Here is a 27331-nt window from a genome sequence, read left to right on the forward strand (position 1 = left end):
TGGAATACATCTTGCTAAGGGAGGTACAGAAGGATGTATAGCAGCAAAAGACCCAAAATATAATAGTGGGAGACATAAAATGCATTTTATGTGGATTTTAACAGTGGATGATAGGCTTTCATATGATGTAATTGGCTTCTTACTGACTTGAATGTATAATATGTCTCAAGTATGTCATGCAATCTTAAAAGAACTCTTAACATTTTTTTCTTGTTTCAGATATAAACCACCTATCAAAATTGATCTACCTTAAGCTCTAAAAATATTTTACATCAGGAAGTTTTGCTACCTAAACTGAAATACAAAGTTTATACCTTGAAGGTTTGGACTTTAAGAACTGAACCCCAGAGTTGTGCGGGTTCTAGATGATTTGGTAGTTTCATGACTTTCATTGGCTTGAAACCAGGGAACTTGTAATTCTAAGATGAAGAAGAAAATCCACATTAATAAGTATGCTTCTAATTGTTTATCTCAGATAAATGTTCTAGTTCTGATACTTGGTATCAGTAAGTTACATGAAGTGTACATTTTAAAAAAGCAAGCTCAGAACTATCCACTTTTTTTAGACAAAAGAGCTATGTTCAGGCTACTGTGTAAAAACTCTTTATTTTAGGTAATGATCAGAGAGAATCTGTTGGTTGTTCTGTGACTTTTTCGGCTACAGCTTCTATGCTGATGATTCCCATTGTATTATAAATGTAAATTTTCTGTAAAATAAAAGAAACAAAAAAGGAGCTATACAGGATCCTGATCAATATTGAGACTCTAGCACCCAACGGTTGAACCCTTCACTTCTTCCAGTGATAAAGGTAAAGGTAAAGGGACCCCGACCATTAGGTCGAGTCGTGGCCAACTCTGGGGTTGCGGCGCTCATCTTGCTTTATTGGCCGAGGGAGCCAGCATACAGCTTCCGGGTTATGTGGCCAGCATGACTAAGCCGCTTCTGGCGAACCAGAGCAGCGCACGGAAATGCCGTTTACCTTCCCGCCAGAGTGGTACCTATTTATCTACTTGCACTTTTACGTGCTTTTGAACTGCTAGGTTGGCAGGAGCAGGGACCGAGCAACGGGAGCTCACCCCGTTGTGGGGATTCAAACTGCCGACCTTCTGATCGGCAAGTCCTAGGCTTTGTGGTTTAACCCACAGCACCACCTGAGTCCCTTCTCCAGTGATACTTTCCTGATAAAAATCCTCCCCCAGAAGCAATTTGCCCCAAAGCAGCTAAGGAGTAGGAAATGAAATGGATGCTGCAGAATTAATCCAAATATCAAGTGGTCTGTTTTTGCTGGGGGGAAAAGACAGCAGCAAATTCTAACCATTATTATTTTAAAGGTTATGTGTATGTTTAACATAATGTTAAATTTGACCCCATGTAATAGTTAATAATCAGGAGTGATTTATAAAAGACTGTCTCCTCCTCCACCACCGAAATTATGTGCAAGATCAACTGTCTTATGATAAAGAGCCAGGAGAAAGATAAAAGCACCACCACATGTCTGATCCTGAGTCAGCTCACAGTTGTCCCTTCTACTGCTTCTCTCCCCTAGTTTCAGAGGAATTAAACATTCTCCTTGTGCAAGAAGCTTCATGTTTGTTTATATGCAGTGCCATTTTTCTAGGAAAAGAGGTGTCGGAACGCACAATGAACACTTCGTACCTACGGGACCGCGCCTCCTGGTATGTCCCACGGAGGACCTTACGGTCTTCAATCAAAAACACCTTGGAGGTCCCAGGCCACAGAGAGGCCACCCATGTCAAGGGGTGGGGTGGGGCTACATGCTAGGGGGTTAGACTAGATGACCCTTAGGGTCTCTTCCAACTCTACAATCCTATAATTGACTTCTGCAGCATATTTGGTACAATTACCTCAACTCTCTTAGAACTTGTGTGGTCTATGGCATCTGTAGCAATCTGAAATACATTTTAAACAAAAGCATTGTGTCAGTATGCTAAATGCGCTGAGTGGTAAAGGTACATGTTATCTGCTTCACTATCAATATTTTGTCGTTAAAAATAATAATTGCTGAAAATATATGATGAAAATAAATGCTGTGAAATTTGAAATTATCTGCTATGAAAAAAGGTGGATTCTCTAGGCAGTGTTGTTACCTGTGTGGACATATAAAATTACTCAAGGCCTTTTACTTGGAGCCAGGTGAGAGAATTAGTGATGATCAGAGAAACACACATAACTAGCATCTGGCAGCATCTACACTATAAACATATCAGAGCTGATATTGAATACAGTGCTAATTGTGTTAAAGTTGTACAGTTCTGAATACGAGCAAATTTTCCCACTTCATTTCTTGAGCCACTACAAAAAAAGTATGCATAGGCATACTCGGGTACCTCGGGTTAAGTACTTAATTCGTTCTGGAGGTCCGTTCTTAACCTGAAACTGTTCTTAACCTGAAGCACCACTTTAGCTAATGGGGCCTCCCGCTGCCACCACGCCGCCACTGCACGATTTCTGTTCTCATCCTGAAGCAAAGTTCTTAACCCGAGGTACTATTTCTGGGTTAGCAGAGTCTGTAACCTGAAGCGTACATAACCCAAGGTACCACTGTACTTTAAGTAAGATGTCTACCTGCTGCAAAGTTACTAGTGTCTGTAAATTAAGAATGAGGAGGCTGTGGCCCTTCAATTGTCACTGGATTCCAACCAGTGCAACATCTGGTTATACATACCTGTTGCATATGCAGTAGAAGGTGGTAACGCAGTGAAAACATACTGGGGTAACAGAATAGAGTGTATCATTGAAGGTGGAGGGTGAGAAAATCACAGTTCTGAATGCACCTCTGTGTAACAAAGCACTTTGCAATCAAGAGCTAGCACAGCAAGAGCAAAAGTCAGTACTTTCTCTGATATGTTCTTTTTTAAAAAAAAAATGTGCAGGAAGCATCAGACCCCCAGTGGAAGTCTGAAATGGGAGTCCATTCTACCACCTCATTATGCTGATATTGTAGCCCAAAATGTTACATCAGTTTTCCGCCAGTTTAACTGTCATGTCCCACAGTGATCCATGGAATTTGTGTTTGGTGAGGTTGCTGAGAATTTTGTTTAAAGAGCCCTCTCTGGCAAATGAAATATAATCATTTCTGCACTTGTTTCAGGGATACTAGTGAGGTGATTCAATTTCAGGAACGTTATCAGCTGGCAGCTCCTAATGAGTAAAATGGGGTTTATGTATTAACCAACGAGTACAATACCTGCACTTTCTTCTTTTTCTTCTTCTTCCTTGGCAAACTGCTTGTTGATTCAGAAAGACAAGTGTCTTGAAAGGAAGAAAGTATGAAGAATTTAGAATGTATCACTAATTTTCAATTTCATGAAACAAATACAGATTTTGGCCATAACTGCATTTTCAAATATGTGTAGTATAGAAATCTTGGTTCACTGAAATGACCAGCCAGTGATCTGGGAACTGAGCTAGATTCCTGACTTATGCTAACTGCCTTACCTATATGTATATAGTAGCTTTTAACAGCTGGACCACAGAACCACTTTCAGTACACAATTGTAGATGACTTCCCACAACCACAAATTCACATACATTTACTCAGCAGTAAGTTCCACTGAATGAACTTGTTCCGTAGTAAATGTGTTTGTAATGAAGTCTAAATTTCTCCTAAATTGTTTTTAAGGAAAGGTGGGGTACTTCAGGGAGTAATGCTAATGACTAGAGTAAAACACCACTCATATTTTGGGGAAATTTTTTTTTAGATGAGATGTAAATTTGCTTTGAAAACTCACTTTGGCTATTAAGGAAAATATATCTCTATTGGTGTAAGCCAGACTTCACTTCTTGAGCCTAATGTTTTGGGCAGTAAATGTTGTCTAAATATTACCAGAGGATAAGGAGCTTGTGTTAATTAGCTGAGTAATGTCAGCAGTTTGGTGAATTACAACAGTTTATTATGTAATGATCCACTGTGTAGTTTTCTGAATTTAATTTCCCGCTGATCTCACTACAGTGGTACCTTGGGTTAAGTACTTAATTCGTTCCGGAGGTCCGTTCTTAACCTGAAACTGTTCTTAACCTGAAGCACCACTTTAGCCGCTGTGCCGCCGGAGCATGCAAAGTTCTTAACCTGAGGTAATATTTCTGGGTTAGCGGAGTCTGTAACCTGAAGTGAATGTAACCTGAAGCGTATGTAACCCGAGGTACCATTGTATTTACAAATATATCTATATCTATATAATACTTCATGCATCTGTTGAAGTCGACTGAAGTCAATGAAAGCTTATAATAAATTTATTTTAAGGTGCTGCAAGACTCAATTTAGTTGCATTCAATGCAGCACTAAGTGAGTCATTTAGCAGTATACTTGTTCTGCTGGCAAAATTTGCCAGGGGAATGTTGCATGAGAGAATGCATAAGCTGTTTGCTGGTAACTTTGTTGTATAATATGTTGTGCTACTGTCACATTGGATTCCTCTGTTGCACAACATTAAAACTCACCTGTCCACTAGCACTAGAATCCTTACACTACCATAGAGAGAATATTGTGAAACATTCTTTTGTTTTGCTGCAAGAGACTGGCACAACTCCCCCTTTGGATATTATTTACATAGCCCCAGTTGAAACGTAACATGAAGCCAAACGATGACTTAGCATGAACAAATGACCTCCCAGATATAAGGCCATAGCTGCTTTGCTCATCCTCCATTCCTGCTGCTGCTCTGAGCTAAGCCATGGTTTGACTTGGCATTATATCTAAACCTGGGCTGATAATTTAGTTCCCCTATGCAAATAAATAATAAACATTACACAGTTAAAATCTGTTCCTTCAAGCAACTGAACATTAAAAAATAAGGATATGTTTCAAAGTGTGAAACTTATAACGGGGTGGTATGCAGTTGGTGTCTCTTCATGGACAGAAGGCAATGAAGAGGAAGGCAATTTTCAGGAATTTTCACTCACCATTGCAGCCTCCTGCACACCACCAAAAATCTGCTTCAGGGCGAGTGTGTAGGTAGGTTGCAGGGAGGAAAAGGAATCACTTGAAATTGTCCCCCTCTGTGTGGATGTCTTCAACAGAAGGACACTAATTGGATATTGGCTGTAACTGATAACTCAATGGATAATTATTACCTTGCTCTATAAAAACACCCTCTTGGTCATCTCTTTCTGATTCTTTAGATTCCAAATAAAGTACGACATCAGCATGTTCATGGACTCTCATTTTGCATTCATCCATTTTCTTTTCCAAATCAGAGATAATTTTAGTGGATATTGGAGCATTGTCATGAAGAAACTTTGTAATAGTCTCCAAGGCATAGTCTTTTTTTAACTTGGCAACCAAAGGCTGAGTATCCATTTCTGGCATGTAGGGAAACCGTGGCCAATCATCCTGCAATAATAACAGTTATTGAAAATCTGACAAACAATAATGTTAAGGAACAAATATTTATATATACACAGAGACACACCCATACACCTACATGCATATATACACAGAATCATCACGCCAAAATTAAGCACTTGCTTTCTTTATCCAGTTTACCTGAATAGCAGAGGTTAATGTGTGCGCTTAATTCTTCCACTAAAATAAATTTTATTCACAAATGCTAATAGATTTTTAGAGTATGGTGATGTTTAACAAGTTTGTAAACATTTTGCTAAATAATGGATTTACTGTTGTTAGCTACCTTGAGTGCCATGTGTAGAAACGTGGGATAGAAACTAAGGTGGTAAATACCGTATTTTTTGCACCATAACACTCACTTTTTTCCTCCTAAAAAGTAAGGGGAAATGTCTGTGTGTGTTGTGGAGGGAATGCCTACGGGTGGCATGCCTACAGATTTTCCTCCTCTAAAAACTACATGTGTGTTATGGTCGGGTGCGTGTTATAGAGCGAAAAATACGGTACATAATAAATAAAACAAATGGATCATATATATTTTTCTAGTATAGTATTGCCTACATCTGTCTTTAGTAAGTTCTCTCATACACCATCCAGAGAATATAATCCCAAAATGAAGTTATACATCTTTTGTATAGGTGGTACTTAACACCCACCAAACCAGCAAAGATGTACAAAACGAAAAATAAGAACTGTTGGAAATGCACTGTAAAAGAGGGAAATTTTCTTCACATGTGGTGGTTGCGTGACAAGGTGAAAACTTTTTGGGATAGTGTGTATAATGAGTTAAAAAAGATATTTAGGTACACCTTTATAAAAAAACCGGAGGCATTTTTGCTAGGTATGGTCCGATAGGACATTAAAAAGGAAGATCAGAAATTCTTCCTGTATGCCACAACAGCAGGAAGACTACTCCTCACACAGAGATGGAAACAACAGGATATTCCGACAATTGAAGAATGGCAACAGAAAGTATTGGAGTATGCGGAAATAGCAAGGCTACCTGGAAGAATCCGACAGCAGGACGATGAGAAATTCCAAAAAGAATGGTCCAAATTTATGGTATACTTAGAGAAAACTGTACATAAATAAAGATACTCACAGGACTAAAATAAAACTCATAATGTTTACTGTAAACATTTGGTTAGACCACAAGATGTAATGCTGTAATATAATAAGGAATGTACCTGTCTAAAGTATAATACAAAAATTTATTAAGGAATTATAGACATTTATATAATGTATATATAGTAATCACGCTTAAGTAAGAGCAATGTAGAGAAGCCAGAAGAGGGGTGGAGGGAAGTTAATTTGGATAAGATATAGATTGAAAGGAGAATAATATTGTTAAGCTGTATTGTGTTTAAGATATTTGGAAAAAATTAATAAAAATTATTGGGGAGGGGGGAGAAGTTATACATCTTTATCTGATCCTTCTGTAGAGCTTAGGTTTACTTAAATGGAATTATCACATTTTATCTTCACAACAAACATAAGAAAAGCACTGGTGCATAGATCAGCCCAAAGACCTGATTAGTTCAACATTCTGTTCCTCAGGGTGGCCAACGAGATGCCTATGGAAAGCACACAAGCAGGACATGGGCACAACTGCCCTCTCCTGCTTTTGATCCCTGGCAACTGGCATTCAGAAGCATACTGCACAAGATTCATTCATTTACAGTATTCATCTATTGTGAGCATTATCCATTGTTCACACATTGCATGAATTTCTTTAAGCCTCTGTCATGGGCCTGGGCGTGGGGGATTGGTCGAGTCAGAGAACAGAGTAGCAGCAAACAGGTAACTCTGGGTAAGGATCTAGTAGGCTGGGAAGGTCTCTAGCTGGGTCAGGAGAGCCCAAGGAAGGGGATGCTGGAGAGGGTTCTTGTGATGGTGGTGGGGTCTGTTGCCCCATTCCATCTCCCCATTAGCCTCTGCAGTACAAGATATGGGCTGCCCCTCCAGAGTTGTCAGAGGCTGGTTCCAGCTCATCCACTTTGCCTTTCATGCCACCAATTCTGCCTCTGGAGTTGTCAGAAACCACATCTAATCTTGCCTCTCCAAGGGAGGTTACTGCTGCACCTGTCCCATTTGCCTCCAATGAGGCAGTGATGCTTCCTCCATTGCCTAGGTCACAGAGACACCAGTGCCAGCATGAACAGATGAGGCAACTCGCTGCATCCTTCTTGGAGAAGTGCCACGTCGCTTGCCCAGTCTAAAGACCAGAACTGCTTGCCATGCCAAGTTGTGCTCACACCAGGGGTGTTGATGTTGGATCAACGTCTTTGCTTGTGTAGTCATGTGTAGCACTAGCTGTGCTTTGGATCATCATTTTGCCTATGTATCACACGATATGAGTATTCAAGATATTGGTAGAAACAACCACCTGACTTCAACACTGAGTGGGAGCCAAGACATTTAAAGGTATCTAAGTAGGCAGCTATCACTTCATCTTGCAGTAGCAAAAAATTTCAAAGTCCCAACTATGTGTTGTGTAATGTAGGTTAGGTAAGAGAAAGTGAGTTATCCAAAGCTGCACACTCAATGACCTTTATGGCAGAGAGAGGATTTGAACCCTGGTTCTCCCTTGTTCAGGTCTAGCACTCTATCGAATATATTACAATGGTAAAATCGGACAAAATGTAAGGCAATGAAATCACTAAAGCGTAAGTTCCAAAAAACAAATGGGTAACAACATCTACATTTCTTCCAAAACTTGCATATGAAAAATGTAGAATAACCACAGGAGCGCCTTTCTATGTAAGCTTTCCCAATTCTGCACTGTTCTTACATTCCACTGCCTGAGGGCTTGAAATGCAATCCTCATTTAAACTTGTTTCTCAGGGTATACATTTGTGAGGTCCTTGCTCAAAACTTTGTTCTCCCCAGACCTAACCCCCCTCCCCCCACAACACACATACATACGGGTATTATTATTTTTAAAAACTACCTACCAACTTCTGAGAGACTAAAAATTCTTCAAATGTGCGAGGAGGCTGTGGCACTGCCTAGAAACAAAGATACATTTGTATTACAAAAGAAACCCTCCATAAATGGTGCATGCCAGTAAAAGAACTATTAGGTGCTCAATTTAGCAACAGTAAGTCTGTGATGTCTACTGCTGGGTTTTGATAATTAGTATATGAAAGATGGAGGCATTACACTGAATAGATAACACTGAAAATAAAGGAACACAAGAAATTATGCAGAAGACTAACAAGAAAGGAGAGATACAGGACTGGTTTACACAGCCACCCAAGCTGGGAATCCTTATGCTTATTTGAGGTTCAAATGCATCAACCACTCCCAGAGCTTATGTTTCTACCTCCACTGCCAATGGCACTATGCCTCACTATACCAGTTGCTGGGAATCACAAAGTATGAATGCACTAATGGGGAATGCCTGGTGCTGCCTAGGAATTTAATTTTAAAAAAACAAAGAAAATTCTGCTTTTTAAAAGGGCTGTGTGAGTTTTGGGGCTGTGTGTGCGTGCGTGCGTGCGTGCGTGCGCGCGCACACACACACACACACAGAGGGTTCTGTGCATCCAACAGCATCCAAATATGGCCACAAAACACCATTTCCACCGTGGAAAGCCTTGCTTGTAACCGTCACGCCAAATTGGGTAATGTCATCCAAAGTCACATTTCAGCCCACCACCTTGTTTCAAAATGATGCCTGGCATCCAAATGTAGACTAAGAGCACTGGCTCCCCCTTGGGAACCATCAGACCAAATTAGGCAACAATACCTTCAGAGCCATCCAACTTGGCGCAGGTTGGGCCCATTACACCAAATCTGGCAATGCCCCATCCAAAAGGGTTGAGGATGTACTCAGAGGTGTCCAAATTAGCACAGTTTGGACCTATCGTGCCAAAAACCAGGTGAAGTCATGCGAAAGTCATGTTTCAGCTTGCCACAATATTGTTGTGAGGTGCTTTTGTTTTGTTTTTGAGGTGGGTGGAATCTAATGAAAGATTTCATTGTTCAAGTAGCCAGACAACAGCTATAATGGCCCTAAGTATGGGTTGTTAGTATAAGAAAAGAAGCTGCTCTGTGCCAGAGGGTAAATGGGTGTATAACATGCTACTGGCCATAATATATTATACCAAATACAAGACATAGATTGAAACATTGCCTTTTATATTCTGAGTGCAGTTCCAATCCATCAAAAGGCATAAAAGCCAAAAGCATCTAGCTGTCGTTTTGCTTTCCATTTAACAGCTAGAGAAGAGATCCTCCAAATGCAAAAATGAGCTGGTTTGTACACAATTATTTTGTAAGCCCCTTTGAGTTACTTTCTGTAAACAAATCCAATAGAAATAAAATAAACTGGACTACTGAGATGGTTAAAAAAAGAAACTGCACACGTATTGGTCTCACAATCTGGTGCACAATACCCCCACCCCACTCCACGTGTGGCAGATGCTATATGTGTAAAAATTATTTCTAGCAAACAAAACATATCCAAAGTGCTACCACTAAATTGCTCTTGTTTTCACAGCAGGAAATCTGCAACTACCGATCCCAGAATAGCTCTTAGTCATATATATTTCTGCAGGGTTTCCCCTGCCCCGGGGTGTGTGGTTACTCATATTAAAAGGACTGTAACAACTTAATGGCGAGTACCACATTTTTTTGATTAAAAAAGCACTGTATTTATGGGATGCATTTGTTTTCTAGGCAGCAACCTCCCTCACATGGGAACGGACATCCATTAGCAGCCCAATACCCTTTTGGTATTGTTATAATGAGGCTAAAATAAAAAATAGGGACACGGGTGTCACTGTGGGTTAAACCACAGAGCCTAGGACTTGCCGATCAGGTCAGAGGTTCGAATCCCCGCGACGGGGTGAGCTCCTGTTGCTCGGTCCCTGCTCCTGCCAACCTAGCAGTTCGAAAGCACGTCAAAAGTGCAAGTAGATAAATAGGTGCCACTCCGGCAGGAAGGTAAACGGCGTTTCCATGCGCTGCTCTGGTTCGCCAGAAGCGGCTTAGTCATGCTGGCCACATGACCAGCTGTACGCCGGCTCCCTCAGCCAATAAAGCGAGATGAGCGCAGCAACCCGAGAGTCGACCACGACTGAACCTAATGGTCAGGGGTCCCTTCACCTTTTACCTTAACTGAAAAAATATTATTACTATTATTATTATTGAGGATTTAGGGCAGCATCTGCCCCACCTCTTGACTAGGCCCATGGCCCAATCCTAAGCATGTTCCTTCACTATTCTCACTTTCAATGGATGCTTGATCCTAAAGAAGTGCGCATTTACCCGGAGCAAGTCCCATGGAACAGAGGGAGAGGGGCTTTTTGAGTAAACATGGGCGCTGTTAAGCCTTTCAGGAGGCAACTTCAATTTAAAGGAAGGCTTATATTAAACCCCCGACCTTTGTGGGCGCCGTACTGCTCTCTGAGGCAGCCATAGAGCCCTTTGCGCACGGCCCGCTTTTCCCAGTCAGCGCCTCTTTCCGCCGCCCGTGGCGGAAGTCCGTTCTCGGCGTTGCTAAGGCGCCTTAGCAACCGTCCCCCGTCGCCCTCCGTCCTCCATCTCAAATCCTTCCGGCCTTCCCCGCCGGCCCCGGCACTTGAGTTCCGACCTCGAGGCAGAGGTATCTCGACAAATATATAAATATATCTACGCAAATATATATACACGCACGTTTCCGGTTGTGGGTGTTTGTGCGGCTGCTGCTGCAACGCGGTGGTAGCGGAGGACAGACGCCGTTTTCTACGGTGCAGTGGCTGTGACTGACCCCCCCCCCAACCCTCAGGAGGCGGAGGGAAGAACCCCTAGCCTTTGCAAAAAGTAGGTTGGTTTCCCTTTTCTTCGGGAAAGGGGTGATCGTTGTGACGAGATCGAAGTGCTGCTCTCTATTTATTTGGGGATCCGGGCGAGTGGGGGGGGGGTTGGAGGCCCCGAAGATCTCCCATTAAGGATGGAAGGGGAATGGAGGTTTTTCTTGTCCCCCCGAGGTGCTTCCTCGGACCCTCTCCCAAGTTGCTTCTTTGCCCGATCTTGTGCATGGTTTAACAAAAGCGATAGTAATGTGTGAGATCGTAACAGTTGTTGTTTTGTATTCGCACCAATTTACAACAGGAACGCACAGCAATAATCATCATAATAAAAACGCAGTGCGAGCGATCAGCTTAAGAGCTGATAAATTCCAAAGTGTAAACAAGATTTGATGGATGCAGTAATGGAATACTGAACGGTATAGTTTTTGTAATTATTATTATTGTTGTTGTTGTTGTTGTTATTATTTATACCCCACCTATCTGGCTGGGTTTCCCCAGCCACTCTGGGTGGTTCCCAACAGAATATTAAAAACATGATAAACGATGAAACATTAAAAACTTCCCTATACAGGGCTGCCTTCAGATGTCTTCTAAAAGTCAGGTAGTTGTTTATTTCCTTGACATCCGATGGGAGGGCGCAACACAGGGCAGGCGCCACTACTGAGAAGGCCCTCTGCCTCCTTCCCTGTAACCTCACTTCTTGTATGCAGGGATTTAGGATATGTAAAATGAACCATGGAAAGAGAAGAAAGGAAGTCACTGATGTCTTAAGGATGTAAAAGGAGTATTTTAAATTGTAAAACAGAAAACTTAATAAAATTATATACCAAAAAAAGAGAGCAGTGATGCAAAACATAGAATGCGTTCAAGCAAGCATGTGTTTACCCATTGTTTTCATTGAGGTTAGTCTAAGGTAAGTATGCCTAGGATTGTGGCCTTAAAATCGAAATGGTGCTTTTAGAGCAAGCAGGCCCCAGTAATTTTGGGGAAGAACAATGCACCTCTCCTGGGCTTGCAGGTTTACAGTTTGATTTTAGAGTGTTGATCACCCTGTAGGATTTACCCTCAAGGAAATGCACATAGGCTTTCCGATTAATAACTAATAAAGTTAAGCAAAGATGTGTTTTGGAGCTTAAAGCAATATGGGCACAGGTTTTCAGACAACTTGACCTTGGGCATCTAGTCGATGTGATGCCTAAACTTTGTTATGAGGCAAAATGAAAACCTGGAGTCTCCTCAACTGCAAGAATATTTGCTTACAATCCAGTCACTTAAGGCTGTGTTTATAACAACAGAGCACACATTGGCTAGATCAGCCTTTCTCAACTTCAGGTCCTCATTTGTTGTTGGACTACAACTCCCATCATTCCTAGCTAGCAGAACCAGTGATCAGGGATGATTTGAGTAGGCAACAAGATACAATGAAGATAAGGACTGGGTCACTGGGGGAGATTAGAGTTCTCCAACTGCTTTGATCTCCTTGGGTTGCAAACAACACCCAGTTATTGTACCACTCCAGTGAATTACTAGTGTGGTTCCTGAACATGTGGAAGTCATTTCTTCCCCTTCCCGCATTTTCTCAAAATGTTGTAGAATGATCCTCAGTTGTGCTTTCTTAGTTGCTGAACTGCTTGATCTTAGAAAGCAGCAAGTGCTTCCAGCATCTGTGAGAAAGACAAGATCTTATATTTCCTGTGTGTGGTATTAGCGCAATCCACAAGTTGGGCTGGTGCTGAATTGGGGGAGGGAGACTTAGAAGTGGAATCTGTCATTTTAAATATCAGCTAAGAAATCTTGGTAATGGTTATGGGCCTGCATACACACTGCACTTTTAAAACATATTTGAAGTGCATCTCCCTAACACCTCCCCCCCCCCCAAAAAAAAGAATTCCGGGCAATGTATTTACCTCTTTTATTGTTACAATTCCCAGCAACCTGTTGACAAACTACAGTGCCAAGAATTATTTGAGGGGAGAAATGTGCTACAGTGGTACCTTGGGTTACATATGCTTCAGGTTACTGACTCCACTAACCCAGAAATAATACCTCGGGTTAAGAACTTTGTTTCAGGATGAGAACAGAAATTGTGCTCTGGCGGCGCAGCGGCAGCGGGAGGCCCCATTAGCTAAAGTGGTGCTTCAGGTTAAGAACAGTTTCAGGTTAAGAACAGACCTCCGGAACGAATTAAGTACTTAACCTGAGGTACCACTGTAGTGTGTATGCAGTCCAAGTAACAGTGATCCAACTTGGCCTTAAGGTTCTTGGCCAGAAATTTGCGACTGTGATCAGCAGTTGGAACGAAGCATTCATTAATACAAGATGTGCCTGAGTTCCACTGACAAAATGTGAAATATGTAATTTATTTGCTCAACTTTGCAGGTACAGTGGTACCTTGGTTCTCACACTTTATCTGTTCTGGAAGTCCGTTCCAAAACCAAAGCGATCCAAAACCAAGGTGCGCTTTCTCATAGAAAATAATGTAAAACCTATTAATCCTTTCCAGACTTTTAAAAACAACCCCTAAAACAGCAGTTTAACATAAATTATCTAACAAGACCATTGATGCGTAAAATGAAAGCAATAATCAATGTACTGTACTATAAAATATGACAGTATTGTAGAAGATAAAAACTACAATTAATTTTTTTTCTTACCTGCACTGATAATAGTCATTGTTTGGATGGGGGTTTTTTAACCATTCCCGCAATCACACAATCAATCAATCAGCAGCTGAACTGGGTTCCACACAGTCACAAAAACAAATGAACCAGAAATGCCTCAAAAACAAAAACGCAAAATAAATAGCAAAAACAGAAGCGCCAAACTTAATCTGTTCCAGAAGTCCGTTTGACTTCCAATATGTTCGAAAACCAAGGCACAGCTTGTGATTCGTGCAGGCGCCCCGGAAACAATAGCTGACAGCCGCATTGGACGTTTGGCTTCCAAAAAACATTAGAAAACTGGAACACTTGCGAGTATTCGGAGTTTGGGAACCAAGGTCTTTGAGTACCAAGGTGTTTGAGAACCAAGGTACCACTGTACTTTTCCATGAGATCACAGAGGTGTTGCCTTTCCTGTTTTCTGCAGTATCCACTATGGATATACAGTGGTACCTTGGGTTAAGTACTTAATTTGTTCCGGAGGTCCGTTCTTAACCTGAAACTGTTCTTAACCTGAAACACCACTTTAGCTAATGGGGCCTCCTGCTGCCGCTGCACTGCCAGAGCACAATTTCTGTTCTCATCCTGAAGCAAAGTTCTTAACATGTGGTACTATTTCTGGGTTAGCAGAGTCTGTAACCTGAAGCGTATGTAACCTGAAGCGTATGTAACCCGAGGTACCACTGTATATGGATATATGTGGCTAATGGAGTACATTAGAATCTGGGTGGCTTCAAAAATCCAAAAAGGTTCCTGTACCTTCAGAAGTTAGGTGATGTCCTACATATAACTATTAAAGGTGCAGGAGCCCTGTGTTCTTTTGCATCTGACCACCCTAGGTACAATACAGTGGTACCTCGGGTTACATACGCTTCAGGTTACAAACTCAGCTAGTGCTGAGTACATAGTGCTTCAGGTTGAGAACTTTGCTTCAGGATGAGAACAGAAATCGTGCTCCAGCGGCACGGCAGCAGCAGGAGGCCCCATTAGCTAAAGTGGTACTTCAGGTTAAGAACAGTTTCAGGTTAAGTACAGACCTCCGGAACGAATTAAGTATTTAACTCGAGGTACCACTGTACATTGTGCCAGAACCTCTGTGCTCTGAGTGAAGAAAGAACTACAGTGGTGCCTCGCAAGACGAAATTAATCCGTTCCACGAGTCTCTTCGTCTTGCGGTTTTTTCGTCTTGCGAAGCACGGCAATTAGCGGATTAGCGCTATTAGCGGCTTAGCGGCTATTAGCGGTTTAGCGGCTATTAGCAGCTTAGTGGCTTAGAAAAAGGGGAAAAAAGGGGAAAACTCGCAAGAACTCGCAAGACGTTTCGTCTTGCGAAGCACCTCAAAAGACGGAAAAATCTTTCGTTTAGCGAGTTTTTCGTCTTGCGAGGCATTCGTCTTGCGGGGCACCACTGTAGCTTGAACACAACTGAGATGGTTCATGGGAAGAAACTTGCCCGGTCCTAGTTTCATACTCCTATCATGCACCTATCCCCCTCCCTCCATGAAATGTGTGGCATAGGCGCTGCATATGTTAACTTGTCTCAAGCAATGTAAATTCAGAGTGACAACTTTGCAGGTACATTTTCAGGAGACTGTGGAAGTTTTTGCCTTTCCTTTGTTAGCTGCTTTCACCCGTATGGTCTCAATGACAGCCCTTTGGGGCTTCAGATTTAAACACCAATCTGCCATGAGACATTATAGTAAAGCGTATCCGTTTGTAGGCTGGGAATGCATAACAAATTAAAATAACTTCCTGCTCTCTCGCTGAGGAATCTGCGTGGTTAGAAGGTTTTAGCCCAAACCTGAGATGCTTACTTCATGAGCTTTCCAGAGTAAACGGACTCAATTCCCCCCCCCCCCCCATTCAGGAGGAGAAAGCACTAAAACTGCAAATTGGAAGTGAGGTTTGTTACATGAAAACAACAAAAACAAATTTAGTACCGTTGCTGTGTTCTTCCACCAAGAAAAGTGACGGTTCCAAGTTTTGTGAAGCTGGAAAGTTATCACTTTCTTTAAAAAGTACCACTACATAAACAGCCATTACAAATGTTAACTCCAGACGGTTGGCAAAATATATAAACTAGCAATGTTCCGTGGACAATGTTTACAGAGAAAATGTTATAATTGCTTTGTTTTTGCATTTGTAGGGCTACTTGACTTTTCCAAAGGTTTGGGTTGTGGTACATGCATTTACCTGGAGCTAAGCCACCCCACTGCACTCAGTGGGTCTTATTTCTGAGTAAACATATATAAGATTGCACTGTTATAGGCTAAGTAACCTGCTTATCTGTAATTTTGTCTCGGCCATTCAAGATAAGCACTTTAATATATTCATATTTATGCATATGTGTTTGTCTACCTAGTTACCTATTTGTTTTTAAATGTTTTCCCACACCTGGCCCGCCAAGGCCCTTAAGTGACTTAGGACATAAGAATACAGGAACATAAGAAGCCCAGCAAAATGCATTTAAAAATATAGCTAAATTGGTATATCAGTGTATGAAATTACTGTGTTGTACTCACGGGTGGCGCTTTGGGTTAAACCACAGAGCCTAGGACTTGCCGATAAGAAGGTCGTCGGTTCGAATCCCCGCCACGGGGTGAGCTCCCATTGCTCGGTCCCTGCTCCTGCCAACCTAGCAGTTCGAAAGCATGTCAAAGTGCAAGTAGATAAATAGGTACCGCTCCGGCGGGAAGGTAAACGGCGTTTCCGTGTGCTGCTCTGGTTCGCCAGAAGCGGCTTAGTCATGCTGGCCACATGACCTGGAAGCTGTACGCTGGCTCCCTCAGCCAATAAAGCAAGATGAGTGCCGCAACCCCAGACTCGGCCACGACTGGACCTTTACCTTTTTACTCATCAATTAGGCCATAGAATTAAAACCCTAGAGAAGCAGATATTTAAACTATTGAGAAGCAGATGTTTAAACTAACAAGGCTTAAGCAGGAGATAATTCTCACAATCTGCCTATGAGAGATGTGGGACTAAAGGTAGGTCCTGCTTTCCATTGGATTACTTTATGGCCAAATGTAGGCAAGAAGGACTGTAGCTCACTGGTAAGAGCTAAGAAATGCAGACAGTCTCTAGGTAGGGCTGGGAGAGACTCTGCCAGTCATTGTAGACAGTTCTGAGCTATGGTCCAGTGGCCTGACTCTGTATCAGGCAGCTCCCTATATTCCTCCTAAGCCACTGTCATGCATTGAATTAGGTGTTTTGCACACTCCTCTGCAAACCTACCTAAATGCAGGCTAGTGGTGTCACATCAGAAGCTGAATCTCTCTTTTTGGCCGGCTCAGTCATGTTTTTCCCCCAAAGATACGTGTATGTGAAACTTGCAGTCATCGGGAAGATATTAAGACTGCAGTCTTGTACCCAGTCATCAGAAGATATGTCCCACCATAAAGTGTTTCAAAAAAGATCTTCAAAAGCGCCCCTAGTTTTTTGTTTTTGTTTTTTTAAAATCAAAATAGCCATTGACTTAAGTTGATCTAAAATCATAAAAGTTTTGCTATGACTGTCAAAATGTTTCTGTGGAAATTGGCCCTTGTTGAAAGCCGTTGTGATTTTTATTTTCCCTGTAACAGGTCCAAGGATATTACTTGAAAGTAAGATGTCTTTCAATTCACCTGTGATTTCAGAAGATGACCAAAAGAGCCACCAGGGAATAAAAAGAAATTTGGAAGGCCTGAATAGTTCAGATTCACAGACTACGTCGATGTTGCAGGAAACACCACTTGAAAACCTGCATCTAGCGCCTCAGACTGTTCTTGAAAGAGCCCCAAAACAAGGGAGATCAAAATGTCCCAGATGTAATAGTTCAAGGATGTTCTATTGTTACACATGCTATGTTCCAGTTGAAACTGTTCCCATTGGAGAAATTCCTGTTGTGAAGGTTAGTGCAAGATATATCTTATTTTTGATCTAATTTGTCAATTTTAGCAAGTTTTTGTCACAGTGAATCATTCTAATAAACGAACTGGGGAAGAATGAAGTGAGACTCATGTTTTTGCAATATAGTTTTAAAAACAAGCTGCGGCAACCCAAAACTCTGTTTTCTTCAGAACTTGCTACAGGCTTGCCAAACTCTAGTGGTACAAGAAGAAGAGGGGGCCCTGATTCCAGATGAAATCCCTAGTACTGCAAATCAGTTGCTATCCAAGGTCCTTTCTAATAGGAAAGATGTCTTTCTGAGACCTTGGAGATGACTTCCAGTTAGAGTAGGTTGGGTGAAAAGCAGTAACATCTTTCATTCAGTAAGTCTGCACCCTGCTGCTTTGACCCATAGGGCTCAGAAACAATTTATTTTGGCGGAAGTTGTCCAGTCATTGTGCATTCCCACTGCTTTAAGCAGATCTGCTGAGGAAAGCAGTGACTTCTAGTAGGCACTGATGCAGCGTGTGTGTATCTTGTGCACTGCTGCCTGTACCCAAATGCAAAATGTTCAGCCAGTTACTTACTTTTTCTTATGAAATGGAATGGGGAGTGCCTTTTCTCCAGTGTATGTACTTGTGTTCTTGGTTTCAGCTCCCATTGAAAATTGACATCATTAAGCATCCCAATGAAACGGATGGCAAAAGCACAGCTGTACATGCCAAGCTCCTGGCGCCCGAAGAAGTTACCATTTACACATATCCTTGTATTCCAGACTACGAAGGAATGAGACACGAAGTAAGGGTTGTCTAGAAGTAGCATGGGGGAGATATTTCCTCGTTTCCTTCCTCTTTCCTTCTTGCTGATGCCTATGAAATCCACAATGCTGCCACAAAGAGAATATCAGGGCTCACCTGGGGTTCAGAATCCCTTCTGCACGTAGAAAAGGGAAAAATAAGTGGCTTGCTTGCTCCCCCACTCTCCACTTCTCTAAATTATACACCACAATTTCCCAGTTGCCATATTTTATATTGCATTTGCCACTTGTATTGGGTTCCTCCTGATTTGACAGGCAAGAAATTATACTTTTTGCTTTTCTAAGACCTGATGTACGCAATATCTACTCTGGAGATACTTTACCTACAGAGGGAAGGATATGTATTCACCTACGTAGGTCTACACCAGGGACAATTAACCTGTGTCCCTCCATATTTATTTCTTAAAATATTTATATACTGCTATGCAATTATATATATAAAGCTAAAAACAGACATCAGTGAGATCCATGCTTGCACAGAGTTTGAGAGTCATGTGGAGAAAGATGGTTCTTAGGAGATTTGGCATGGTTAGGGTAGCGGGTAGAAGGAAGCATTGGTGGAGGACCAAACTAAGCAGGCCAGGGGCATTGTCCTAAATGCCCTAGTCCATTTGAACAACTTGGGGTCTCCCCAGACTAGGTTCCTGATAGGGACTTGCCCTAGCTAGCTAGATTATAATTAGGCAGGAACTGGATCTAAATCTCTTTCCCACAACCAGGAAGGAGAGAGCGAGCTCTTAGATGATGAGAAGGAGCAGAAAGGCAATGCCTCCACACAAGGCCTTTTTCCTCAAGAGAATTTTTCTGTGACTAGTTGGAAGGCCTGCAAAATTCTTAATACTTCCCTTGGTGGGGGGATAGAATAGAATACCACACGGGGACTTCTGACGTGTTCTGAGGCACCCTGGGAGTCATTTTGGACTCAAAGCTGTCCATGGAGGCGCAGGTTAATTCTGTGTCCAGGGCGGCTGTCTACCAGCTCCACCTGGTACGCAGGCTGAGACCCTACCTGCCTGCAAACATTGTGTCTGTTTTTCTTCTAGATTGCACTTATCTTTCCTGGGCCTAATTCAGTTTCAATAAATGACATTCCCCTCTGTTTGCAAAACAAATCTAAGAAGAAGGTTGACTGTGATGAGGACGAGGACTCGTCAGCAGAACCAGTCCTCAAATGTGCGAAAACAGAGTCAGGCAGTGAAAGCGACTTGGGCGAACACCAGTTTAACAGCATGAACAGAAATGCTCCATTGAAGAGAATTGTGTTTATTGATAGCACTTGGAATCAAACGAACAAAATAATCACAGATGAGCGGCTCCAAGGTATGTTAACACCAGATTCTAAAGCCCAGTGCTGCAGATTAATAAAAGTGCAAATCGAAGGGATGTGCTTGACACATCAGTCTCGTTACTTCTATGCATGAACAAATTGAACAATCCATATACAGTGGTGCCTCGCAAGACGAAAAGAATCCGTTCCGCGATTCTCTTCGTCTAGCGGTTTTTTCGTCTTGCGAAGCAAGCCCATTGACGGCTTAGCGGATTAGCGCTATTAGTGGTTTAGCGGCTTAGCGGATAAGCGGCTTAGCGGCTTAGCGGCTTAGCGGCTTAGAAAAAGGGGGAAGGGGAAAAAAGTCGAAAAAACTCGCAAGACATTTCGTCTTGCGAAGCAAGCCCATAGGGAAATTCGTTTTGCGAAGCGCCTCCAAAACGGAAAAACCTTTCGTCTAGCGGGTATTTCGTCTTGCGAGGCATTCATCTTGCGGGGCACCACTGTAGATGAATCAATGGATCCCCCATAGCTATGCATGGGCATGGTTCTAGTCGCAATTAAATGCCTTGTGGTCCAACACCAGGTACAGTCCCTTGCATCCAGCCCCTAAGTGGACTAGTTTCCTGATTAGAGAAATGAAATTGTTGTTGTATTTATTTATATCCTGCCCTTTTCCTGTACTGGGACTCAAGGCGGCTTCCACAAATCAAAACAACACAGATAAAACACAAAAGGATAAAAGATTAACGTTAAAAAGTAATTAAACTCTAGTAGAATTTTAAAAACATAAGAAACAAATTTACTGAAATATGGGTAATATAAATAGAACAGCACTATTAAAACCCTTTCCTTAAAAAACAGTCAGTTCTCAAAGGCTGGTTGGAATTAATGATCCTCATCAGAGGGCCTTCTCAGTAGTGGCGCCCGCCCTGTGGAATGTCCTCCCCATCAGATGTCAAGGAAATAAACAACTCTCTGACTTTTAGAAGACATCTGAAGGCAGCCCTGGTTAGGGAAGTTTTTAATTTTTGATGTTTTGTTGCTTTTTAAAGTTATTATTAATATTGGGAGCTGCCCAGAGTGGCTGGGGAAACCCATCCAGATGGGTGGGCTATAAAATTGTTGTTGTTGTTGTTGTTGTTTGTACCCGACCCATCTGATTGGGTTGCCCCAGCCACTCTGGACGGTTTCCAACCTATATAAAAACATAATAAAGCATTAAACACTAAAAAGCTTCTACCTGCTAGTGCAGGCATAGGCAAACTCGGCCCTCCAGCTGTTTTGAGACTATAATTCCCATCATCCCTGACCACTGGTCCTGTTAGCTTGGGATGATGGGAGTTGTAGTCCCAAAACATCTGGAGGGCTGAGTTTGCCTGTGCTAGTGGAAAATCAACTAGAAGGGAGTCTGTCTAACTTTTCTAGAAAGGGGGTTTCAAAGTCTGTGAGCAGCCACCAACCGGGTCCTCTCCATGTTCCCACCAACCATGCCTGTGAGGTTGGTGGGACCAAAGATCTTAAAAGCCTGGGCAGGTTCCTTCAGATAGCCTTGGCCATAACCAGCACTTGAGATTGTGCCCGGAAACAGACCAGTAGCCATTGGAGCTGCTGTAACAAGGGAGTCACATGCTTCCTATAACCAGAGCTCTCCTCTGCCCAAGAGCATCTGCATCTGGCAGTGGTTCTCAACCTGTGGGTCCCCAGATGTTGTTGGACTACAATTCCCATCATCCCTGAGCTCTGGCCTTGCTAGCTAGGGATGATGGGAGTTGAAGTCCAACAACATCTGGGGACCCATAGGTTGAGAACCACTATATCATTCTGTTACCAGTAGCTGATTTGAGTCATATGTACAATTTAGCGTATACATGTTCTGTTTTGTTATCTCTCTTAATGCAGGATTGCTGCAAATTGAACTGAAATCGCGGAAAACCTGCTTTTGGCGTCATCAGAAAGGAAAGCCAGAGACGTACCTGTCTACCATCGAAGCAATTTATTATTTCCTAGTCGACTATCATAAGGAATTCTTGAAAGAAAAATATGAAGGACAGTATGACAACCTCCTTTTCTTCTTCTCGTTTATGTACAAATTGATAAAAAATGCCAAGTCAGCAGGAAAAGACTAAGGCAATACTGTATATTTTTTGTGTGAATAACAAAAATCCGTCCCCTAAAATATTCCTTATGATCCATTGTACTTTATGCTTTTAAACAATTGAATTAAATAAATTGCACAGTTGGCTAGAGCATTTGTTTGTTTGTTTGTAAGAATGCAAAATGTTCCTGTCCTTTTTAGTTCAATCCTAAATGCAAACCCATGACTTATCATCTGAGGCAAATCTCTCTTATGGTTCCCAAGAGACTCCAAATGGTCTGGGGACTTTACTGCCCTTGCTACATTTGAACATATTTTTATAAGCACCAATTTGGATGTTTGGAGGGTTTATATCAACTTACATATTTTAGAGAGAAGAACTGATGGCTGTTATGTTTTCAATGCGAACTGACAGCGTATATTGTTTCGTTGGGGGGATTTTCTGTCTCTTTTATCTTCCCCCACTTCTTTGCTAAATTTGACACTTTAAAAAAAGCTGGACTGTTATGGGAGTGTTGCCTGAAATAAAACTGAGCCCGTTGCCTCTAAATAGAAATGTTTTCAGACCGTAATAAGCAGGGAAAATGCCAACATAGTGTCTCTTTTCTTAAACATAGTAAAACTTAGTTCAGCTGTTTCACTCTATAGGAATGCGCACTTCACTGTCAGGGATGACTTAATCCCGGTGATGTAACTGTTTACTAAAAAAATGATTGGAACAATATTTCAGTAGACCAAAAAAAAAAAAAACCCCAAAAAAAATCCAGGCTGATGTATTCAGCAGGATGCCAATGGTAAACATGTTTGGGTCTAAATTAAGCTGTAAAATTGCTTTGGTAATATTATAATAGCAGGTTTACTATAATGACTACTTCTATGTCCATTTCAGGTTGACAGCTTTGGTACTGCCAAACAAAAGTTTCCTGCTGCATTCTGAAATAAATTTACCAGGAGAAACATACATTTTCAGAGAAAGGTGCATTTCCTTCCAACTAAAGTTGGAAGGCTTGCAAAGGAATTAAGGGTCCTCTGCCCACAGCTGAGCCCTGCACTTTACATTGCAAATGAAGCAAATTATTAGACAGTCGTACCTTGGTTCTCAAACACCTTGGTACTTGTATGTTTTGGCTCCCAAACACCACAAATCCAGAAGTAAGTGTTTCGGTTTGCAAATGTTTTTCGGAAGCCGAACGTCCGACGCAGCTTCCGCTTGACTTTAGGAAGCTCCTTCAGCCAATCAGAAGCCAAACATTGGTTTTTGAACCATTCCAGGAGTTGAACGGATTCTCAGAACAGATTCAGTTCGAGAACCAAGGTAGCAATGTACTATGTGTAAGCTGTAGAGCCCACACTAGGGGAAGCTGCAGAAGTCCTTTAAATAAAGATATTGAGTCCTTTAAAGGGTTTTTCCCCACTCTGCAACAAACAGTGTATTAAAAACTGAAGTACAGATGTTACAAGTGCTTCCTAGCCTCTACCCAAGGCCCTTGTTTATTAAGAAGCTTGCAGGCTTGATACACAACACATTTCGTACAGGAGGCCTAACAATCTGTTTAAAGGTGATGTGCCAAATTCACAGTTACCAAAGGACCATCTGTGTTCTCCTCCTCCTCTTTGGAACAACTCATTTAATACAAGTACCAGTTGTGATTTAAAGGCACACACCCTTAACCATATTAACAGCTAGTTACTTAACTCGTTTCAGTAAATATCATTGATCAAATGCCTCAGGGATACAAAAAAATCTGATTTTTCACTAAAAGCAAAATATTCCAGAAGCAATTCCAGTGGGTTTGTTCCTGAGGAGTGGTGATGTTTAGAAATATGCCTAAGTTTCATTCAGTGACAGTGCCTAGGATTATTTCCATTTCCATTTCCTTTTCCCTTTAACTCTTTTTCTTAAGGTTCACAATGAGGTACAGAAACCATAAGCTGGTGGGGAGAGAAACAGAGCAAAGTTTCTAAATTAATATAGTGAAATAAATGAAGTCATTAAACATTTGATTTTGATTTAACTTACACATTAATTTCTTCTTTTGATTATTTAGGCCGTCTTCTCCTTTGGCGATCACTCATAGCTGAGTAAGATTGACCATATTAGATACTTTCAGGGTTCCTGCTCCTTCAAGAACATAGCTAGGGGAAACTAGAATTGTGCCAAGGAAATAAGTTAGCCCTGGGCAAAATTTCCCCCTCCTTCCCATTGAAACTATTTTGGTCGTATTGATCCATCTAGCACGGTACAGTTTCCTTCAGCTGCCAGCTGCTCTCCAAGAACAGAAGATAGCTGAGATCCTTTTAACTAGAGGTGCCAGGGATTCATCCTGGCACCTTTGACATGCAAATCAGGCGATGTACCACTGAACTACAGGCCCTTGCCAATGCTTAAGTCATGCTTGCATTTTATGATGGGGTGGAGAACCTGGGGCCTTCCCAATGTTGTTGGACTCCAATTTCCATTATCCTTGAACCTCTCCGTCTTTGGCGATCATTCGTAGCCAAGTAAGATTGTCTTCCATAAACACGGTCTTAACAGTGAGTCCATAAGTGACTACAGAGGCCAATTCTGGATCCGCATGTTCTTCCACAGTGGGGACATAGGTTTCCAGGTGGGAGTTGATCACGGTGAGGGTTTGCCAAGCGTGTCTTCCTCTTAGCACATTTCTCCCTTTTGTCCTGAGTTTGAGCATCTTCAAAGCCCATGACACCTTTGGTAAAGACTGTTCTCCAACTGGAGCGCTCGCAGGCCAGTGTTTCCCAGTTGTCGGTGTTTATACTACATTTTTATAGATTTGCCTTGAGAGATCTTTAAACCTCTTTTGTTGACCACCAGCATTACGCTTTCTATTTTGAAGTTCGGAATAGAATAGTTGCTTTCATAGAATCATAGAATCACAGAGTTGGAAGAGACCACAAGGGCCATCGAGTCCAACCCCCTGCCAAGCAGGAAACACCATCAGAGCACTCCTGACATATGGTTGTCAAGCCTCTGCTTAAAGACCTCCAAAGAAGGAGACTCCACCACACGCCTTGGCAGCAAATTCCACTGTCGAACAGCTCTTACTGTCAGGAAGTTCTTCCTAATGTTTAGGTGGAATCTTTTTTCTTGTAGTTTGGAACCATTGCTCCGTGTCCGCTTCTCTGGAGCAGCAGAAAACAACCTTTCTCCCTCCTCTATGTGACATCCTTTTATATATTTGAACATGGCTATCATATCACCCCTTAACCTTCTCTTCTCCAGGCTAAACATGCCCAGCTCTCTTAGCCGTTCCTCATAAGGCATCGTTTCCAGGCCTTTGACCATTTTGGTTGCCCTCCTCTGGACACATTCCAGTTTGTCAGTGTCCTTCTTGAACTGTGGTGCCCAGAACTGGACACAGTACTCCAGGTGAGGTCTGACCAGAGCAGAATACAGTGGCACTACTACTTCCCTTGATCTAGATGCTATACTCCTATTGATGCAGCCCAGAATTGCATTGGCTTTTTTCACTGCCGCGTCACACTGTTGGCTCATGTCAAGTTTGCGGTCAACCAAGACTCCTAGATCCTTTTCACATGTACTGCTCTCAAGCCAGGTGTCACCCATCTTGTATTTGTGCCTCTCAATTTTTTTGCCCAAGTGCAATACTTTACATTTCTCCCTGTTAAAATTCATCTTGTTTGTTTTGGCCCAGTTCTCTAATCTGTCAAGGTCGTTTTGAAGTGTGATCCTGTCCTCTGGGGTGTTAGCCACCCCTCCCAGTTTGGTGTCATCTGCAAATTTGATCAGGATGCCCTTGAGTCCATCATCCAAGTCGTTGATAAAGATGTTGAATAAGACCGGGCCCAAGACAGAACCCTGTGGCACCCCACTAGTCACTCTTCTCCAGGATGAAGAGGAACCATTGATGAGCAACCTTTGGGTTCGGTCAGTCAGCCAGTTACAAATCCACTGAGTGGTAGCATAGTCAAGTCCACATTTTACCAGCTTCTTTACAAGAATATCATGGGGCACCTTGTCAAATGCCTTGCTGAAATCAAGGTAGGCTACATCCACTGCATTCCCTTCATCTACCAGGCTTGTAATTCTGTCAAAAAACGAGATCAGGTTAGTCTGACATGACTTATTTTTCAGAAATCCATGCTGACTATTGGTGATCACAGTATTCCTTTCTAGGTGCTCACAGAGTGTTTGCTTAATGATCTGCTCCAGAATCTTCCCTGGTATTGATGTCAGACTGACTGGGCGGTAATTATTTGGGTCCTCTCTTTTCCCCTTTTTGAAAATAGGGACAACATTTGCCCTCCTCCAGTCTGCCGGGACTTCGCCTATTCTCCAGGAATTCTCAAAGATGACTGCCAGTGGTTCTGAGATCACATCTGCCAGTTCTTTTAATACTCTTGGATGCAGTTCATCTGGCCCTGGAGACTTGAATACATCTAAACTAACGAAGTATTCTTGTACTATCTCCTTAGTTATTCTGGGCTGTGTTTCCTCTGCTGAATCATTTGCTCCAAATTCTTCAGGTCGGGCATTGTTTTCTTTATCGGAGAAGACTGAGGCAAAGAAGGCATTGAGGAGTTCAGCCCTTTCTGTGTCCCCTGTTTGCATTTCACCATCTTCTCCTCTGAGTGACCCCACTGTTTCTTTGTTCTTCCTTTTGCTACGAACATACCCATAAAAGCCTTTTTTGTTGCTTTTAACCTCTCTAGCAAGCCTGAGTTCATTCTGTGCTTTAGCTTTTCTGACTTTGTGTCTACACGTGCTGGCTATTTGTTTGAATTCCTCTTTGGTGGTTTCCCCCCTTTTCCATTTTTTGTACACATCCTTTTTTAATCTTAACTCAGTTAAAAGTTCTTTAGATAGCCACCCTGGCTTCTTTAGGCACCTTCCATGTTTCCGTCTCATTGGTATTGCCTGAAGTTGTGCTTTTACTATCTCCCTCTTAACAAACTCCCAGCCATCATGAACTCCCTTTCCTTTTAGTATTACTGTCCATGGGATCTCACCCAGCACTTCCCTAAGTTTTATGAAGTCGGCTTTCTTAAAGTCAAGAAATTGAGTCCTAGTATGCTTGGCTCCTCCTTTCCGCTGTATAGTAAACTTCAGAAGAGCATGATCACTCGCGCCTAATGATCCTTCCACTTCTACCCCACTAACCAGGTCATCAACATTGGTTAGGACCAGATCTAAAATGGCTGTTCCTCTTGTAAACCACATAAGCTAAGTGGCCCTCCTCACAGCAATTTATGGTAGTTAGCCTATGAAATTAATTGTGCATGGTGCGAAGAAGTACTTCTATTTATCCTATATGTATCGCCAATCAGTGTTGTAGGGAGAGCCCAAATTTCAGGTGTTTGGGGAGGGCAGAGTAGGAAGGTAGTTTATTTCCCCAGTATGGGCAAAATCTATCATTAGTTTCATTCACACACACAAAAATGGATGGGTAGAACTGGCCAGCTGGTGTTAACATATTCC

The 27331-nt window shown here is 42.1% G+C and overlaps 2 protein-coding genes across 5 annotated transcripts in view; one reads left to right on the forward strand and one right to left on the reverse strand.

Annotated features, from left to right (window-relative positions):
* The window catches only part of FAM227B (family with sequence similarity 227 member B), a 112653-nt gene extending 101779 nt beyond the window's left edge, over nucleotides 1-10874 (reverse strand). The window contains exons 1-6 of one of the 2 annotated variants that reach the window (XM_081839020.1): nucleotides 10756-10874; nucleotides 8321-8374; nucleotides 5096-5354; nucleotides 3210-3274; nucleotides 1867-1911; nucleotides 315-419 (exon numbers count right to left, since the gene is read on the reverse strand). In XM_081839020.1, the coding sequence (XP_081695146.1) occupies nucleotides 315-419; nucleotides 1867-1911; nucleotides 3210-3274; nucleotides 5096-5354; nucleotides 8321-8374; nucleotides 10756-10791 (564 nt within the window). In that variant the 5' untranslated portion in view covers nucleotides 10792-10874. Of the gene's footprint in view, nucleotides 1-314; nucleotides 420-1866; nucleotides 1912-3209; nucleotides 3275-5095; nucleotides 5355-8320; nucleotides 8375-10640 lie in introns of both variants that reach the window. The other variant, XM_081839021.1, reaches the window with a different exon arrangement.
* A 104-nt stretch (nucleotides 10875-10978) lies between these two features.
* DTWD1 (DTW domain containing 1) lies at nucleotides 10979-22429 on the forward strand. 3 transcript variants are annotated; one of them, XM_081839277.1, is made up of 5 exons: nucleotides 10979-11174; nucleotides 17406-17713; nucleotides 18346-18489; nucleotides 19552-19828; nucleotides 21678-22429. In XM_081839277.1, the coding sequence occupies exons 2-5, from the start codon at nucleotides 17432-17434 to the stop codon at nucleotides 21902-21904; spliced, it is 930 nt and encodes a 309-aa protein (XP_081695403.1). In that variant the 5' UTR covers nucleotides 10979-11174; nucleotides 17406-17431; the 3' UTR covers nucleotides 21905-22429. The 3 variants fall into 3 exon arrangements, with proteins under 3 accessions (XP_081695403.1, XP_081695405.1, XP_081695404.1); XM_081839279.1 differs by having other exon boundaries at nucleotides 17460-17713; XM_081839278.1 differs by lacking the exon at nucleotides 10979-11174 and adding an exon at nucleotides 11338-11580.
* The last annotated feature ends 4902 nt before the right edge of the window (nucleotides 22430-27331 follow it).

The sequence above is a fragment of the Podarcis erhardii genome (genome assembly GCF_964252035.2).
Source record: "Podarcis erhardii genome assembly, chromosome: 14".
NCBI classification, from domain to species: domain Eukaryota; kingdom Metazoa; phylum Chordata; class Lepidosauria; order Squamata; family Lacertidae; genus Podarcis; species Podarcis erhardii.

Coding starts and splice junctions, on each gene's coding strand:
- DTWD1 (XM_081839277.1), top strand. CDS start 17,432: ATGTCTTTCAATTCACCTGTGATTTCAGAAGATGACCAAAAGAGCCAC. Junction 17,714..18,345: donor GAGAAATTCCTGTTGTGAAG/GTTAGTGCAAGA, acceptor TCTTGGTTTCAG/CTCCCATTGAAAATTGACAT. Junction 19,829..21,677: donor CACAGATGAGCGGCTCCAAG/GTATGTTAACAC, acceptor CTCTTAATGCAG/GATTGCTGCAAATTGAACTG.